A 19,488-nucleotide genomic window follows, 5' to 3' on the forward strand; every position below is an offset into this window, starting at 1 on the left:
TAATCAGTCGGGTCTTAACTGGTTTTTTGGAATCTGTGGACTCTTTAGCTTGTGATTTCATGCCAGAGGAAATCCCATGGGATATTGCAGGAGCAATTAATCTTTGAATGTTAGGGGGTAAATTATGTAATTCCTCATAATCATCCTCCATCTCCTCAATGTCAGGAAGCTCTGCATAGGGAGCCAGCGAGGGATGAGGAATGAGGAAATCTCTAGAAGAGCCTTCCAGAGGATCTCCCATCACACCCCTGATGGCCCTAGGGGAAACAGAGGGGGAAGGGGAGACATCAATTCGAGCATCTCTACCCTCTCTAGTGGGAGATGGGGTTAAGGATGAAGCAAGACTAGAAACTCTGGAGGGAGACGTGCTCACCTGGCTCTGTTGATCCAGCAAATGCTCTGCCTGGGTCACACATTTCTCCAGGGCCCTCTGCCTTCATTGTTCATCGCGCAAAATGGCCCTGGACGGCCGTTGTGTCGCTGGTGTTTTTGCGGCTGAAGACCTAGGTCTCGCCCCAGTCACTGTTACCTCAGAACCCTGAGTCCCAGCTGTGCCCTCTTGTCTGGAAGACATGCCTGCGCTAATCTTCATTTGCTCCACTGGCAACCCTGTGGAAAATCCATTCAATGGGTCCTCCTTCCCTTAATTGCCTTGCGACTCCAACAAGTAACGACCTTCCCAACTCTATACTGAAGGCTGCAGCCTTGTGGCACCTAAAATGGTGGCTGCTAGTATTTTTTTTAAATCAAAATGGCCACTGCTTATTCCTTGCAACTCAAAATGGCTGCTGCCTTCAATTAACGGCCATCCGCTTCAGTACAAATGGCGGGCGGCTCAGGAAATGCTGGATTACATGGTGATAACAAATACCGCACTTAAGACAGCTTACAGGGAGCCCCATGCAAGAATCCCGCCAGCGCGACTGCCGACTCCTGAAAAGCGCTTCTTTCGGTGGCTGCTGGCTTGCTACAAGGGAAGGAGAAGGGCTGTTAGAAAAAACTTTTTAAAACAGCCGCGGCTTTTCCCACCAGCCGGGGCCAGAGCTGCGCGAGCCAGCTCTAATTTTACTTTCAAGCTACCTCTTACCTCGTCTGCCATGGAGCTGTAACTTTAAATGCTGCCGGATCCAGCAGAATGCGATCCGGTGCCACGCGAGGAGGCGATGAGCCCGATGCCTCCCCCACTCAGTGAATCACGATCTCCGAAGTTTGAAGGAATTTAGATAAGGAATAGCCAAATTCTCCTCAAATAATGTAAATCTCCAGAAAAAACAGTAAACCCACAGAAAATAGCAAGAGCTATGAAGAAACCCAGCCTAATTGGACCATAGATTGAGAGGAAACTGGGCAGGAGGGGTGGCTGCAACAAATTTCTCTCAGTCTATGGACCAATCAGGATTGATGATAGCCCACTGGTAGCACCTCCCTCTGCTCATCATTGAGAACTTTCTATTCCCAGTTAGACAATTTTCTTTTCACCTCAGGATAAATTTGGAGCTAGTGGTAATCTTCAACTCTAACACTTCTCAGCATTTCTATTAATGATGTGAAAAACTAAGAGGAGTCCTTCAGGAGGGATTGAATAGTCTTAGAGTTGGAAAATTTTGCTTTAAACTAAGTTTTTTTCAGGACATTTTTCATAGCATTTAGTGATACGAATTAGTAATGATTCCATTTTCTGAGATATTTTTGACTTTCCAATGCCCAGGGATTTTCTGGTGGCTTCCCATTCAAGTAGTAACCAGAGGTGATGCTTCATAGATTTTCAAGATAATCTAGAAGATGTTACTAGCTATGACTATAGTTTGAGAACCAATTTCTTATTAATGTAAAAAATACAATATATTCCACAAGCTCATAGGAAAATAAATAAGATGTTCAGTTTGAATTTTAAATTTAATTTTTTCCTGTTACCTCTCTCGTTAATTATTTTGCAAAGATAGATGATAATAGCTATCTTCCATACACATTAGCTATGCCTTCCCTAACATGGTGTTAAGTCTTAACCTTAAGATAACTTTTTTCTAACACGGATAAAAACTAAATGTATCATTCTAAATGCTCAGCACATGAAATTATTTTAGTTGTATCAAGATGGGATTACTTTTGAAAGCAAAGTTCTCATTGGAATGAATTCCAGCCTATGCTACTTGAACAAGTTTTCCATTGTTTCTATTTCATTACTTACAAGGTGAAAAATACAGGATAGTTTTGTCCAATTACATATTAGCAATAAAACGCCAATCAGGTTATGTTTCAGCTTTGACTTAATAAATGTTAATGCTTTTATTATCTGAATTAAGTGTTCTTTGAAGTACTGAACATATTAACTTGTCTTTCAGGAGCTACAAAATACACAGATAAAGACAATGGAGGAATGCTTGTGTGGTCTCCTTATCATAATATTTCTGATGCCAAATGTAAGTTTGATAAACTGCATTAAATAGAATCCTGGGAATTAATATGTATCAGGATTATTATCCAATCTGGTAAAATATTGAAAATATATCCCTGCATTTCATAGGAATACGCTTTCTAGTTTGACAGATATATGATGTGACATAAAATCAGATATAGTGACGAGCAATAAAATAATCTTCAATAGCATAATGTGGATATGGAACATCCTGCAACAGCAAACCGTGTGGGTGTGGGTGTGTGCACATGCGCTTAGTATTCTGATGCTTCTGAATCTGGAGTTTTAGATGAAGCATTGATTGGTTGAAGTGTACGCTGAGTTATAATCAATTAATGATGACTTAGAACAAAATAAAGTAAAATCACTATCAAAATAAACTGAAGTAAATAAAACATCCTAATAGTTAATTACCAAATAAATCTGATTCCAAATGGCATAATAGTTAATTACCAAATAAATCTGATTCCAAATGGCATTCAATCATGTCCCAGGAGTTATCTGAAAGGATATAGGCTATATTAGCTTCCAGAATAAATAACTGCATTAATCCAACATGAATATATGTGTACGTACTGTTATCATCTAGATACTAGAATTTTTATGCAGTTTTTTTCTGCGCAGGAAAATTAATAATATTCTTTTAGTCAGAGATTTATATATCTAGTGTGGTGTTCTTGCATGCTACTATATATAGCCAGTTCCATATATTGCATGATTGGCTTATGGATTCATGAATCCCTGTTCAACAGTCCCTTGCTTCAAAAGTATTTATAGATTCATGAATCCATGTTGATATATTTTCTAGTTACCAAAAGAAGGATTCTGTAGGATTTAATTCTGTAGGATTTAATTCTTTTAAGAATTAGATTTTAAGAACAAAATATTTTTTTTAAAAAATGGGGGAAATGACAGTTGAAACCATTTCAGTTTTCTCCTAGATTGTTGAATATGCCATAGTACTAATAAGTTTAAATATCTGCATCTCCATTCAGAAAATTAGTTGTTCCAGTGTTATAGAAATGGCATCAAATTAACAAATATATCACATTTTCATGTTGCCTATTTCAGGGCTTAAATAAAGTCTGCCCTTCTAAATGAAATATTCTTGCTCCCTAGTTTTTATCAGACTTTCTGAGCGTGTCACATTTATCTCTCCACATTCGTTTTATATTTTTAGCTCTCCATCTGAGTCTTCTCTTTCCTTTCTACCTTATTTAACAATACAGAGATCTAAGCTGTTCTTCAATAAAGATCAACAGTGCAAAAAAGGAAACACTGCATTGAATCTCCTTGTATTGCACTCATATTTGAATGTAATATTATTTCATTGAAGCAGAAAAGAAGCTAGAAAGAAGAAAACTCAAAAGTACCTGTACAACTGATGAAAAGGTGTTTGGAAGCTCTGGGGTAGTAATGAATTGGATTTTAGACCTTCCATAGAATTACTTCAAGATGGATCTTTTTGTGCTTATTGTTGGATTTTTTACTGCACTTGAATCAACGTAGGATTGCAGTTTTGATCACTTTTTTTCCATTCCTATAGAATCTTTTCAGTATATGCATTTTAATAAATGCATATAATTGAAGCAGGATATAAAGATAAACAAATAAAAAATAACATGAGCACAAATATATATTTCAGTATTTAAATAAACCAGAATGGAATTATATGGGTGAATGTAATCAGGATCCATGATCCTAAAATGTTGTTTTTTTCTGTAAATATATTAGAAAATAATTCTAGCATCCTTCTGTTACACAGTGGATGAATACATTGCTATAGCAAAGGAAAAACATGGATACAATGTGGAACAGGTAAGAGTTTTAAAATATTAATTAGTACAAGACAATTTAGTCTTTTTCTTTGCAGGGCTTTGATTTGTAAAATTATATAATCATAAAATAGTGTGTATTGTTTGTGAAAACAGAAAAAAGTAATGTTCCATCTTCTGTTCCTTCTAAAGGAAGTAAAGGGGAAAAGAGGGACATTCAAATATCCCCAGGGAAGAACTCTATAATAAAAAGGCCACTGGTAAAAGTCTCAATTCTGATATCAGCTAACCTAATTTCCAAAATGAGTGGAATGTAGTGTTAAACTTCAGATTTGATTTAAATGTGAAAGGGAAGATATGAATCTTCAAATTACCTCAATGTCAGCTTATTTAGAAAATGAATGAAGCCTGTGCCCCTGTGGACACTTAAAATGTCAACTCCCATTAGATCCAGCCAGCATTGTCAGAGATGATGGAGCTGAATATTAGGCCCAAATTACAGTTTTATTTATTTAAATAAGCATAGTTATTTCAGTGTAAATATTACTTGAGTACTGTAGGAAAGGGCAAAATTCATTTTTTTAAAGTAAACTTTTTGAACCTGATTGTAGTTCAGTGCAGGCTGCAGAATGTAGAATATAAGCAGAAGCAAGGGATTAAATGGCAGTTACGTTGTTTGCAACAGTATACTGTACAATGTGAAACTTTCCTTTTTTTCCTTTTTTTCTCATCAGAATATATAGTTTGTATTGGAGAAAGTATCAAAAACATTAGGTGCAGCTAGGTGGGTAAAATGTGCCTTCTGACAGACCTGGATGTGATCTTCCACATCATTAAGATAAGAAAGTAAAAGATCAATGTGGCACACCATGAAACTTATACCTGTTTGGTTCTTTTTTAAAGGCACTTGGCATGTTGTTCTGGCATAAGCACAACATTGAGAAATCCCTTGCAGATCTCCCGAATTTTACTCCTTTTCCAGATGAGTGGACAGTTGAAGATAAAGTCCTTTTTGAACAAGCTTTCAGTTTCCATGGAAAAAGCTTTCACAGAATTCAACAAATGGTAAGGAAATAAACGGCTTCCCCCCCTCCCCTGTTATTTATTCTTTTTAATTTATAAAAGTTAAGATCTACATGTATTCATTCCAAATTTCCTTTTTTTAGTTGTGAAGATGTATTTAACAGTAATATAAATCTGTCTTTCAAGTTCCATCCCTTAACAGAAACTAGAACTTGAGCCGACTTTAACTTTAAAAAATAAACTTTAGAAGTAAAGGGGAAAATACTTGTTAGTAATTAGTAATAGATTTATAAGGCTAATGCTATTTCATCAGAATTAATTGTCAAGAGTTTGTTGCAAAAATTAAATCCAGAAAGCACACACAGATAACTGACAGCTGGATTCATTAACTTCTATTTATACATAAGAATAGATGAATAAATGTAGTATACCAACAGGTGGTTCTTCCAAGTAAACACAAGGCAGGAGAATTACAGGCAAACACAAGCAGTTAGTTTCATATCAGCAGACAAGGCCAGACAGACTGCTACTTCTCAGAGCAGCAGACTGCTTAAGTTTTTTGTTTCAATAGTCTGCACAGACTCAGATCTGTTTAAGCTCCCATTGGCTGACTTAGTTGCTATGCCTATTCATTTGCTGACCTTATTCCCATGTCTCTCCCAGTCATGGATATTTTAACATTAATGATTAAGGTAAATTCTGTTTTCTAAGATTAAGAATTAATATACATAAATAGTCTATTTTCCATCAAAACAGGATGGACCTTTTATGGCAGTATTTCTCAACCTTGGCAACTTTAAGATGTGTAGACTTCATTTTCCAGCCAGAATGGTGACTGGGAAACTCTGGCATTTGAAGTCCACACATCTTAAAATTACACCTTATGATTTAAGGTTTTAAGGTTTTTTTCACACTAAACTATGTGCCAATTTTCCCATAGCATTTATAACTAGTGTCTGCATACTCTTACCTTGTTTCAGCTTCCGGACAAGACTATTGCAAGCCTTGTAAAATATTACTATTCCTGGAAGAAAACACGCTCTAGAACAAGTTTAATGGACCGCCAAGCAAGAAAACTAGCTAATAGAAATAATCAAGGTGATAGGTAAGCAATGAAATATGTGTTTTAAACAAGTAACCTATTAGAGAGAGTAGGCATTCTGTTTGTTTTTGTTTACCTTTGACTATTTTTAATTTAAGGGAATAGGTTCTATGCCAGTTTTGCCAATTTTGGTGCTTTCAAGTTTGTTGAAAGTGTAAGTCCCAGCACCGCAAACCTTGAAATTCTGGGACTTCAAAGTTCCCAACATTTCTGGAGGACATCTAATTGGGGAAAACTGTTCTATTTCTCTCTACCTGTTTTGTTAAGCAGATGGAAAGACTGCTTCCTAATATCAGAGCATAGAAATTGTTAAATTATAACCATTTAGATATTTTTGTATTATTATAACCAATAACAATAAAATGACATGCCATATACAGCATTTTTGACCTGGTGATCTCACATATATAGTTTTTCTATTGTTAGAAATAGCTGAACAGACACTTCTTAAGGGAAACCATGACAAGCTGACTTTGTAAAATATTTAGACATTTCTAGATATCTTACAAGGTAGACAGGAGTTGTTTAAGATTTTTTTACAGAGCCTGTTTCAATAATTACGTGAATTTGTTTTGATCATTGATAAAGCAATATAATTTAAAAAACCTCACACATAAAGACAATTCACATTTTCTTTCCAATGCATACAAGACCACAGCAATCAGTTGTGACTATAGTGAGTGGTAGTCAACATTTCTGTTTCACACCAGACTTCATTTGTAACTGATTCAGATTTCTGAACAGATAACATATCCTTAGGTTAGGGAATACTAGTAGTACAGATACTGATTTTCCCCTCAACCTTTTTGCTGGTTTTCACAAGGCAAAGGTGAATGCTTTTTCCTACTCATCTCAATATTTCTGATTGCAGCAGGGCACCTGACAAGTATTTCCATCATTTTTAGCCATTCCAGAGCAGGTATTTTCTTAAGAAAATTATTAGATGATTGGGTGAAGTCTCTATTATTTTTTATATCTTCAGAGAAGGTATCTTTAATTGCAGATTTCTTGTAAAATAAGTAGGGGTTTTTAACAGTCTTGCACATGGGACTGAGATGCTTTAAATAAACAGGACATGCTTTGATTTACGTAGTATGGATATATTGCTTAAAATTATTTTAAAACTAATATTCATATAATAAAGACATGAAATTTTAATAATTTGTAGCTGTGTATTTAAAAATAACTGAATTAGTACTATTTAAAATTAAAATGACATTTTAACATATAATACAATAAGCACAGTCTATTTGAGCACTTAGGGCAGAAATTGAGTTGTGAAAGTAAATATTGACTAATCATTTTCAATCTTCAGTGATGATGATGTTGAAGAACCTCACCCTATGGATGGAAATGATAGTGATTATGATCCCAAAAAGGAAAGTAAAAAAGAGGTAATACAAACTGAAGTTAAATTGTCACCTGAATTGGAGGTTCTGTTTTTATTGCTATATTTTGGTCTTCAGATGCTGCAATCAGTGATAGGGATATTATGACATCATAAAGAAACTTTAGCGGGGATTTTCATCCTCTCCCTCACCCTGCATTTATGAGCAGAATTTTAACTTTTATGAGTTATGCAGAGATTTAACATAATTAATTTCTTTTCCTGAAAATAGCAATAGCATTAGTACTTAGACTTATATACCACTTTACAGCGCTTTACACCCCTCTCTAAGTGGTTTACAGGGTCAGCATATTTCCCCAAACAACTTGGATCCTTATTTTACCCACCTTGGAAGGATGGAAGGCTGAGTCAACCTTGAGCCTGGTGCAATTTGAACTGCCAAATTGCAGGCAGTTAGCAGAAGTAGCCTGCAATACTGCACTCTAACCACTGTGCCACAAATATATTGGAATGTGTTTATTTAGAACATGGATATCATATAAATATACATTGATATTTACACTGATAAGATACAAAATGTAATTTAATTAACACTTATAATTATTCTTCCTGCCCACTTGTAATGCAAATACATTTATTCATTCAGAAATCTCACAAACTACCTATCATTTTAGGGAATCGTGGCAACATAATGCTTGAGAACTCCCAACTTATCTGATCACATGTCAGCCATGTGGCCTTTTTTGCCAAGGAAAACTTATACAGCTGATTTTGTGTTGTATGATCATATGTGATATGAAAAATGTGTTAAAGATTTTAGAAAATTTGAATAAAGTGATACAATTAATGTGATAATTTGTTTTTAAAGTACAGTACCATGCTTAATAGAAACTTTGAACATTGCAGGGGAATCATGAGCAGCCTGTGCAGTCCAGCAAAATAGGATTAGGTAGAAGAGAATATCAAAGTTTGCAACATCGTCATCATTCTCAGCGCTCTAAATGCCGTCCTCCAAAAGGCATGTACTTAACTCAAGACGACGTGGTCGCGGTTTCATGTAGCCCCAATGCTGCCAATACACTTCTTAGGCAGCTAGATATGGAGTTGATCTCATTGAAGCGACAGGTATTTACTTGGGGGGGGGGGTATTTTTTTAATATTTTAGGTTCTAGTAAACAGGGAAATCTGAAACATGCCTATGGTAGATTAAAAATAAATTCAGTGTGTGAGTCTCTGATTATTACAATAGATTCAGGAGTTGAGATTTCAGTATAATTATTGGTTTTCTCAAGACTACACAGATAGCAGTTGCAGTAGTATTTAGACTTGCATATTGCTTCACAATGCTTTACAGCCCTCTCTAAGCGATTTAGAGAGTCACCGTATTGTCCCCAACAATTGGTTCTCATTTTACCCACCTCGGAAGGATGGAAGGTGAGATAGCTTTGAACTCATTAGGACCAAACTCCTAGCAGTGGGCATAATTAACCAGCAATACTGCATTCTAACCACTGTGCCACCAGGACTCTTAGCTAAACGTATTGACTTCAGTATGAGTAAACTCATGGTTTCAGTTTTACAGTGTGATTTTATCAGTAACCTAATCCTGTATTGAACTTTTAGGAGTTAAGGCAGCAGGCTAGAAACCAAACAGTTTGGTGTTCCAGTTCCGCCTGAGCCATTAAAGTCAACTGGGTGACCACCTTGGGCCAGCCTTTCTCTCTCTTTTCCCATTGTGGAGAAATAAAGAGGAGGAAAGTGTGTTGGACTTGAGTTATTTATAAAAACAATAAAGGCAGAATATAAATAAATAAATAATTGTATATGATAGAAGTTCCCAAACTTTCTTGGTTCATGGCACCTTTAGGGTTTTAGGAATTTTTTCACAGCACTTTTAGTCCTGTAGTATGCACAGTGTCCAACAGATGTCAAAAATCACTTTGTTATTCCACAGAACCCTTTTGAGTTTGCTGTGGTGTCCAGGAATGTCATGCTGTAGTTTGGATCCATATAGCATTTTTATTTCTAGTAGACTCAGTCCCTTTGAACTGGAAAAATGGTCTAAATAGATAATAAATAAAAGTACACTCTTTCTCATGCTTTCCCATTTTCAGCAAGATAAATGTTTAAATGGATTTCTGAGTTTACATAAATACAAAATAGCATAGGGATGGTAAAACAGGAGAAAAGAGAAAGCAAGTGGTGCTTCTATTCTGTGATGCTTAATCATGAGAATTAAAGAGGCTCTCCAATGAAACAAATAGCCCTGATTCTTAACTAGGTATAAGCGGATGATCTCAGGTTTTATGCCAGGAATTCAAGATCTTGTTGGAAGCCACCATTTTATTTCTTGCTGTTTATTTTATAGTTTCTATATGCCACCTCAATTAATATAGATTCTGGGTGGCACATGGAAAGAAAATACAATCCTAAACCCACATTAAAACAAGCAATACTAATAATATTTAGATAATCTCACATTTTATTAACCAGGTTTATTTTTTGTGCGTGGAAGCACGCAATTGCGTTGCTCCTTAATACAAGCTTTGTCTCTTCAGAATTTTATTTTATTTCTGCTTGAGGCCTTTGGTTTAATTTTCAAGTAATCACTTAGCAGTGGATATTTACACTCTTTTATAGCAGCTAATTTTCATTCCTGTTTTGTTCATTGGACAAGGTCCAGAATGCTAAACAAGTAAACAGTGCACTTAAGCAGAAAATTGAAGGTGGAATAGATGAATTCAAACCTCCTGAGGTGAGTCACTGAAATGTAGGTGAATTTTCAGTTTTGCTATTGTTTTGGGAACTGAAGAGAATTCTTAAAGTATTTTGCTTTGATGAAAAAAATTGATAGAAACCCTATATTTTAAAGCATGTTTAAAATGTACCTAAAATATTTTATATGTTTTATTGAATGACAACATTTCATTCAATGCAAGTTTAAAAGCAAATTTCATTCCGTCATAAAAGAAAGATGTAAACAGAATTTAACACTTAAATTACTTTTTGACAGGGTTGCTCCAATTGTACTTTTCTAGATTGTAGCCATTAGTTGGCATACAAAAATCCAGTGGAAATTTCAGGGTACTTGCTAGTCTGTATGAGTGATTTCCTCATTTGTTTCAACTCTGGAGTGGATTAGGCCTGTAAGATCTGTTGCATTAAAAAAGAATGGAGACTGCACCTTTTTACAGGAATGGCACTAGCTCAGTATCAAAGCAGTGTATTGCAGGCAGAAGGTTCCAACTTCCAAATGTCCCTATCATTTTCATGTAAGGTTCCAAAAAAATCTTGTTTAAATTTCGAAGAATCGCTGCTAGCTTTAGATAATATGCTTTGGATGTCAGCTGTTATTACTTTAGCTAGCATGCCCAGTAGCAAGAGTTTTTGGGAGGAGGAGTTCAGAATATCTAGAAAGCAGTAAAGTAACCACCAGCCATAAATCCATTAAAAAAAGCCAATTCGCCACTAAATTTTCCTGTTCTTTGGTTTCAGTTAGCTTAAGTTTTTAACGCGAACAGTCTCTCTTGGATAATAAAATCAGCTTACCAGATGACATCACTTCTACCATTCTTAGGGGCAACCTGCAGTTTCAGTTAGCACGCAGCTAATCCAGAAAGGAATTGGCACGAGGAGTTAATACCCCCCCCCCCCCCGAGACTTGCGGGTGTCTCTGAGGTCCTGGGTCTCTCCTCACCTTCACTGTCGTCTCCGGGACAGCTAGAGTTCAAAGAACCCGTCCAAAAATCCTTCGGTATAGAGGAATTTCAGGAGTAGCCTGAAACTCCATCTTCTCACTGCTAAGCCCCGCCTTTTTCTTTAGCGGCGAATTGGCTTTTTTTTAATGGATTTATGGCTGGTGGTTACTTTACTTCTTAAATGCTTCAAGAAACTCCTCGACATCCTCCCCCCTCTGACTCTCCCTAAGTGGATCGTAAAATTTATTTTCTACTAATTAGCCCGTCACGATTCGACATCTTTATTACTTTATTACTTGGCTCTGTTTACGATCAGATAAGATTGCACAGCCTGTAAGAGACTAAGAAAAGTGCTTCGAAGTCTGTGGAAAAAAAAAAGAAAAAAAAAGAGCTTGCAATTTTTAACTGCGACACATCATGGCGTCTCAAAATACCTCTAAGATTTCATTTCAGACTCTTTTTTCCGCATGTAGAGGGCTTTTTGACTCTTATCAAAGGCTGGAAAGAAAATTGGACCATCTGATTTTAAAATATGAAGTAAAAATTGAGATCGTTGAATGTTTAAATGCTCCTGAAATACAAATGGAAAATGTGAGAAATGGTGTCTGGTCTATCTCAGAGGAAGAAAGGAGGGGGGGAGCTATAAAGAAGACTCATTTAAAGAGACAGAGTGCAGGAGGAATGGAAAATCCACCCTTGAGAATTAAAGTTAATTTCGAAAATTTTACAAGCCCAGGACAACATTATTATTTCATCACCGACATTCAGAGTCCAAAGGTGCGAAAATATCATTGTCTGGATTTGCTTATGAAAACATTTGGTAAATTTATCCAACGCGTGGCAATTGGTTTGAGAAGATCTTGCTATTGGAGAGACACTGGCTGACAGATGGAAGAACGTAATTTAAAATTAGCTAAATCTGATTACCTTAATGTGTAATAGATATAGCTGAATAATGACTGATATGGATAGTAATATATATAATTTGGAACTGGCTGATAGATTGAAGAATACAATTGAAAACTAGCTAAACCTAATTGCTTTTTTTTGTAACAGATATAGTTGAATAGTAATTGATATTGATAGTAATGTATATAATGTGGAGTTGATATGATAACTAACAATTGGATATGAGAAAACATCTTTAGATTATACATAAAGAGTATTAACTACAATAATTATCACTATTAAAAAACTAAATAAAATACATACAATCAAATGTTAATCAATACTGGGAAAATGTTATGATATATGATATAATTAAATATTATGGATGTCCAGCTAAAATAGGACATGAGGATTTGATGACAATAGAGGATTTTACAAATAAGTAAATGAATTGTCAGTATGTGTTATGGATTAATTCTTTAGCATAGCTAAGGATGAAGGATGTTTAAATAACCATAGGTAATTAAAACTGGAGGTATAATGATGTTGATATGGTAAATATCCGAGTTAAGATATTTGAATTAATATGAGTTAATGGAAGAGAAGCACCAAAGCATGTTGTAACCAGTTGATATACTTCTCTTTTCTTTTCATAATAGACACCTGTGTTTTGTTTTGTTTTCCTGCCTTGTCTCTTGTCGTTTTTGTCTTTTTTTGTATTATTTTTATTTTTTATTTTTTATTTTAATTTTTATTTTTTATTTGTCCTTTTCTTTTTTGATTTTTTCTTTTCCCACCGGTGTGGGCAGGTATTGTTCAAGATTATTACTCTTATTAATATTTCTAAATAATAATTACAGTTAAATGAAAATGGATATATAATAATGCTTGAGTTAATATGAGTTATGTTGGTTGACTGTGGAGGAGATGTACCAAAACTTATCTGTAATTGATTGATACATTTTCTACAGATGTAAAGAAAGATGCTGTACCTGTTTTAAATTAAAATTAAAAAACATTTATTTAAAAAAAAAAGAATATCTAGAAAGCATCAGTTTGCCTTATCACAGAGGTAGACCAAGAATCTAAATTTTTAAAAGATACTTTTTATTCCTAATTCAATTATCTGGGGAAAACATTAATAAATTGGCAAATGTAAATCTAGGTAATTGAAAGATGGCTTTGTGGCTGAAATTTTTACTGTTTCAGATATTTAATGGTTTGCTATGTGCTGTCATTCTTTGTTTCTTAATAGGCAAATCAAAAAATAAATGCCCGTTGGACAACAGAAGAACAACTTCTTGCAGTTCAAGGTACATTAGTGTTACTAATATTTTCTTTCAGGTTGTAATTCTTGACATTCTGAAAACATTTTTTTTTAAATGTGGCCATATGTACTTGTGTTTGTTGGGGCAGGAAAGAGTGGCAAGTGAGGAAATGTATATCATGATACAAATACCACAACACAGATATTTGCATTCAAATTTTGGAATGCTAATAAATAAGGATGGAATTTGCACTATGATATAATTTCAACTTTTTAAAGTCAGAAAAATATGGATAATGTAACCAGTTTAAAATAGAATTAAGGAGAGTTTTTTCTATGCTTCCTTATTAATACAAATTCTTTAAAACCTGTCAGGCATTACAGTTTATTCGAAACATGTAAATAAAATGAAAATAATAAGTTGAAAGATAAAATAGAGAGCATAGATTCAGAGCGACTCACCCATCACAATCATGAGGACCCCCTTTGCTTAAAAGGAGGTGGCCAACTGCAAAAAGATGGGATGACTTTCCCAGTGGGAAAGCTGGAAAAGTTGAGGTGTAGACATTGTTTCGAGAAGGAATCATGCTAGAGAGACTTCTGTTAAAAATTGTCACTGAAAAATGTAATTTATTTTTCAAATACAATATATTTATCTGGAATATTGAAGATACTGTCTCAGTTCTGCATGAACACAAAAAATCCATTGGTCAAATTATTTTTCTAGGCTGAAGTTCTATATTCATTTCAGCTATAGCAGGCCATGCAAAAGTATGCAAAAACTCAGACATTCCACTGAAAGAAGAGAGATTTTTCTCCAAAGAAATAACTAATAAACGTTGTTCTGGTTATGATTTATCCAATTAAAAAGCTTTGAGTCAGATAAATGACACAATAAATGAACTCTGGTATTCTTACAACTAGTGATATTCACAATATGACAATTTGATCAGTAAAATACACCAACTACAAACAATATTACAGTGTTTTTCCCTGTGATCAATCTTTATAGAAGCACTACTGCTTTTAAAATTGGGTTTCAGTCGTACAGGACATATATGTCATGAATATTTCTATTTATTAACTTGAATCTTAATTATTTATTCTTTTTTAAGGTGTCCGCAAATATGGTAAAGATTTTCAAGCTATTGCTGATGTAATCGGCAATAAGACTGTTGGACAAGTGAAGAACTTCTTTGTAAACTACAGGCGTCGTTTTAACTTAGAGGAGGTATTGCAGGAGTGGGAAGCAGAACAAGGAACCCTGGCTTCTAATGGTGATGCTTCTGCTTTAGGGGAGGACACAAAAAGTGCTAATGTGTCATCAGGAAAAAGTACAGATGAAGAAGATGAGGTGTGTTTCTGTGTATTAAATAAGCATGAGTTCAGAAATGGCATTTACATTTCCTATCACAAAATGTAATATTTAACTCGAAATGGAATGCTCAATCAACAGTGTTGGAAGCTTAATGCCTCCTGGTTTACAGAGCTCTCTCCTCATTGGGATTATGATAGCCAAACACGTCCAGTCTGGGCTGCCTCGGATTCTTCCCACAGTTCTAATATGAAAAACATAGCTGAATAATCCTGAATAGTATTAGATTCTTTTTTTATATTGAAAATTTTATTTCCATACATTGCTAAATAATTTAGAACTTGTTTTAAATAAGGGTTTCTTAACATGGCCACACTAATAGTGCTTTCCTGTGTCTGGAGGTAGCAGCAACCCAAACTGCATGATTATGAAGAATGGCTGCTTTTACATATATTATCACTTTATTTATAGGCCCAGATCCCACAGACTCCTCATTGCGTAGGGTCTTCTCCACCAGCCCAGGCATCTACTCCAACACCAGCAACTCCTGTAACAACTTTGAACCAGCCTCCTCCATTGCTTCGTCCAACCCTTCCAGCTGCTCCAGCTCTCCATCGTCAGCCTCCACCACTACAGCAGCAAGCTCGATTTATTCAACCAAGGCCAACCCTAAACCAGCCCCCTCCACCACTCATCCGTCCAGCCAATTCCATGCCTCCTCGCCTAAATCCAAGACCAGCACTGTCCTCCACTGGCGGGCCACAGCCACCTTCACTTATTGGAATCCAGACAGAATCACAGTCCCCGCTGCATTAAACAAATAGGACAGAACTATGGTATTTAAAGTAGTATCAGTGTCTATTTTCCTCAGCTAATGAAGAGGTGAAGGGAGGGAAAGCAAGCTTTCCACAGTATTGAACTGTCACAAAGAAGAAGGTGGAAATGGATATATAATATGTGAATGATCTGAGTGAGAGAAACTTCAGTGCAGTAAATTATTGCAAAGAAAACCATGTCTACAAAGTCAGCATTTTACAAAGCTAACTTCTTTTTTTAAAAAGAAAAGAAGAAAATTCACTGCACTATGACTTCAACTGGTTTTTAGTCTATTTATTTTATAAACTCCTTTGTATTCAACTTCATGGAAGTAAACCATCTGGATAGTGTAAGTTTCAATTTAAGATTCAAACAGGGCTGTAAATGTTGATAAACTGGGGAAATTATTTTTACATTTTCCTATGTTAGGAGCGCAAGTATTACTGACAAGGCTGCCATTCAGATTTTGACAGATACCACCACTTCGTACATTTTTCTAGGCTTGTATTTTCTATATTTCTTCATAAAGTACTTGTCTACTTATTGGAAAAAGGCTTGAAGAGTGCAAAACTAAGGTACTAAAGAGGTTCAACTATATATGAGATCTTCTGATACTGGAAACATGAATTGCTAGTGCAAACTCTGATATAGACAACAAGTGAGTTACCATTTGCATCCAACACTAGTAGCCAGGCGGCTAATAAAGTCACAGTTGTCTTCTTTTTAATAAACTTTGTAGTACTACTTCTTACCTGAAATTTTATTCTATTAAGTTCTGGAAATAATTTAGCAAGGAATGCTGAATTCCATACATATAGGGGCACGGTGAAACAGTCAAATATTAAGAATGTTTCCTGCTTCATTTCTTGGGATCACTCAGTCTCTTTTTGCTGTTTCTTGCCAGTGCATGTCCTCTCTTTTTTTCTCTTGGCATCAAAAAATATGCCAATTCATGCTTTACTTAATCAGTTGCAGTTTCTAATCAAAGTGACTTGCTTTTAATTTTGGGCAAGAAATACCAAGCAATGAAAATCTATTTTCTGAAAGGTGTGCATCTCTTTAATACAATTGGCTTCCCCACTTCTTACTAAAACAACAGTGTTTTAACTTTCAAAGTTAAAATTCAGGATGATTTCATGTATAGCAAAGCTGTACTAGTCTCTTATGTACTGCATTTTACAGTTCAAATATCAAAACTTTTAGACTAACACTTTATCATGATTAAGGTGTTAAAGGGATTTTGCCCATTAACTTTCATGTTCTTAATTTTTTAAAATTCTTATTTAAATCAAATTTCATTTGTAGTATATTAAATAGAAAATCCTTCAATGGATGTCTCTTGTACATTATCTGTATCCAACCAGAGTGTTTGGTTTTTAATACTGGCTTTTCGGGGGGGGGGGGGATCACTATCCCTTGCCAGAATTCTTGGTACTTCGCTATATTTGACCTTTGGTTCCGATGTCAATATTAATCCACTGGAATTCTTCCAATCTGCCATAGTCCTGTTTGTGCATTTTGGCATAACTCTCTAAATACCAAACTATTAACAATGCATCTTCAATATTTAAATATGTAGATCAGGTTTCCCAGTGACTGTATTGTCCTTTTTTTTTTTTTTTTTTTTGGCTAACTTTTGTCTTGTCTCTCGTTGCTAGAACTTCAGTATGCAGAAGATTGGGTGCTGCCATTTAAATGGCAATTTTAGACTATCAAAACTATAACTGGGCACTTGTGTGTTTGGGTATGATGGTATGTAGTATAATACTGCTTTACATACGCTATGCCACACAGTGGCATACAGTGACAAAATGTTTAGCATTTGTAGTACTGAATATGTACATAGCAAAATGTTGTCCTTTTAAAAAATTGTGTGCTTTCCAGATTATGTGCATACAGCTTGCACGTCCTGTTTGGGGTAGGGGGTTGTGTTAAGCAGTGTTTTTGCCTGGAGGAGTGAAATGCTTGCTGCTTAATCAAAGAATTAAAGTTTCCAAGGAATCTGTGTCTATTTTTATGTACCTTGTAATGGTTTAAGATACTTAGGCCCTATACTGTGATTCTCTTCTAAATTCATTTATATTTTTTTAAAGATTAGAAATAAAACTATACAATTTTTTTTTCATTTCAAAGAAGTTTTCTTTTTGGGCAATATTATAAAAATCTAGTTTGACTTTGTACCATTTCTACAAACCACAATCTTCATCTTGGTTTATTTTTGTCACTTTATAAAATGTTAAAAAAAATGCACTCCCTTTTAAGTTGGGCAAAAATTTATTTCTTACAGTGGTTATGACAAATGTAACATTGCATCTTCTTTTTATGTACAGTTTTCAGTTACAATAAAGAAATATAAAAACTTTTAAATGAATGGCCATCTATAAGGCCTATGTGTATATTTGGAGAAAATATTTCTAGGCTAAAGTATTAAGTGGTTGGAAAAGAGGTTTGTGACTACATGTAGACTGGATACTTGATAATATCCTTTAATTAATTATAAATTTAAAATGGTGGAACACTAAATTCTTGATACTGCAGTTATAATATATTCTTAAACAGAAAAAGTAAAGCCTGTAAGACAGATATGTGGGACACACGTGTGTAGCTTTTAGAATCTAGGATTGCATAATTTTGAAATGGTTAGATTTATTCTTAGCTCCATTAATCTGTCACATCTGAATAATATATATATAACAACATAATAGTAATAAAAATCAAAGATTGGAGAAAAGTATAAACTATTCTGAAGTTAAGCTAATTGATGAAAGTTAAGAACACATTATAACTTTCTTGAACTTTCTGAAGAGATTTTCTGTTAAAAGTGGAGTATAAGCATAGAAAAGACTTCCATCAAATAGCTTTATAATACTTCCTGGCAAAATCATTCAAAGACTTGTGGCAATCGGGTTTGCAAATTCATTTGCAACATACATTTCTTTTTCATGTTTTGCTTTCTATATTCTATCTTCCCTCAAAGATGCCAAAGCTAATAATATATATAACCTCTGATCATTATGCAAATAGATTTAAAAGGGAAGGGAAAATTGAAATAATAAAAAAGTTATCAAGAATTTTTTTCCATATTTTTTCTTCTTTCCCAAGCCGTTATGAACATGTTAGATAGCTGGTTGTTTATTCATGCATGTTTGTATTGTTTCTATCCTGCCTTTTTATTATTTTCTACAAATAAGGCAGCAAACCTCTAACACACCACCTCCTAGTTTCCCCCCAACTAACCTGTTGGGTTGAGAGAGAGTGACTGGCCCAAGGTAAGCCAGCTGACTTTTATGGCTAAGGCAGGACTGGAACTCACAGTCTCTTGCTTTCTAGTCTGGTGCCTTAATCACCAGACCATATATTACCTTTATTAATAACAATTTGGCACTTTAGTGCTGACATTTATATTTATTTATTAAATTTATATGCCATCCCACTTGATAACCAAAGTGGCTTACAGTATTCCTATTTAGGAATATGAAATTCAATCAAAATGACAAAAATAGTATTGAATTCTGCAGGAGACGCCACCCTTTTTGTGCATGGGCTCATATTCTATTGCTTTCAAAATAAAACTTCACCCTAAACTTCTATTTCCACTACTTATGTGTTAGTGGTAAACAATTTTTTGGCTAATTTCACATTAAGATTCTCCATAAAGTTTATTTGACATTATTTGATCATTAATCCAGTCTTTCACGTATCCTCTATCTTATCAAACAAACACCATTGGGAAAGGTGATGCAGACAAATATAACATCAAAAAATTGAAGGGAAAAACCCAACATGCTTTTAGAATAAGTTATGATTCAAGAGTAAAACCAAGGCTGAAAGTTTTAAGCA

General features: G+C 34.8%; 1 protein-coding gene across 2 annotated transcripts in view; it reads left to right on the forward strand.

The window, feature by feature from the left end:
- The window catches only part of RCOR3 (REST corepressor 3), a 29,343-nt gene extending 11,328 nt beyond the window's left edge, over positions 1-18,015 (forward strand). Inside the window, exons 3-12 of one of the 2 annotated variants that reach the window (XM_087717744.1) lie at positions 2,343-2,420; positions 4,182-4,234; positions 5,095-5,256; positions 6,195-6,319; positions 7,632-7,710; positions 8,571-8,789; positions 10,342-10,419; positions 13,506-13,563; positions 14,633-14,871; positions 15,304-18,015. In XM_087717744.1, the coding sequence (XP_087573870.1) occupies positions 2,343-2,420; positions 4,182-4,234; positions 5,095-5,256; positions 6,195-6,319; positions 7,632-7,710; positions 8,571-8,789; positions 10,342-10,419; positions 13,506-13,563; positions 14,633-14,871; positions 15,304-15,648 (1,436 nt within the window). In that variant the 3' untranslated portion in view covers positions 15,649-18,015. Of the gene's footprint in view, positions 1-2,342; positions 2,421-4,181; positions 4,235-4,925; positions 4,976-5,094; positions 5,257-6,194; positions 6,320-7,631; positions 7,711-8,570; positions 8,790-10,341; positions 10,420-13,505; positions 13,564-14,632; positions 14,872-15,303 lie in introns of those variants that run through there. The other variant, XM_087717745.1, reaches the window with a different exon arrangement.
- The last annotated feature ends 1,473 nt before the right edge of the window (positions 18,016-19,488 follow it).

The sequence above is a fragment of the Thamnophis sirtalis genome, unplaced genomic scaffold (assembly GCF_051295495.1).
Source record: "Thamnophis sirtalis isolate CommonGarterSnake01/CBP01778 unplaced genomic scaffold, rThaSir2_p1.2 scaffold_6, whole genome shotgun sequence".
Taxonomy (NCBI): Eukaryota; Metazoa; Chordata; class Lepidosauria; order Squamata; family Natricidae; genus Thamnophis; species Thamnophis sirtalis.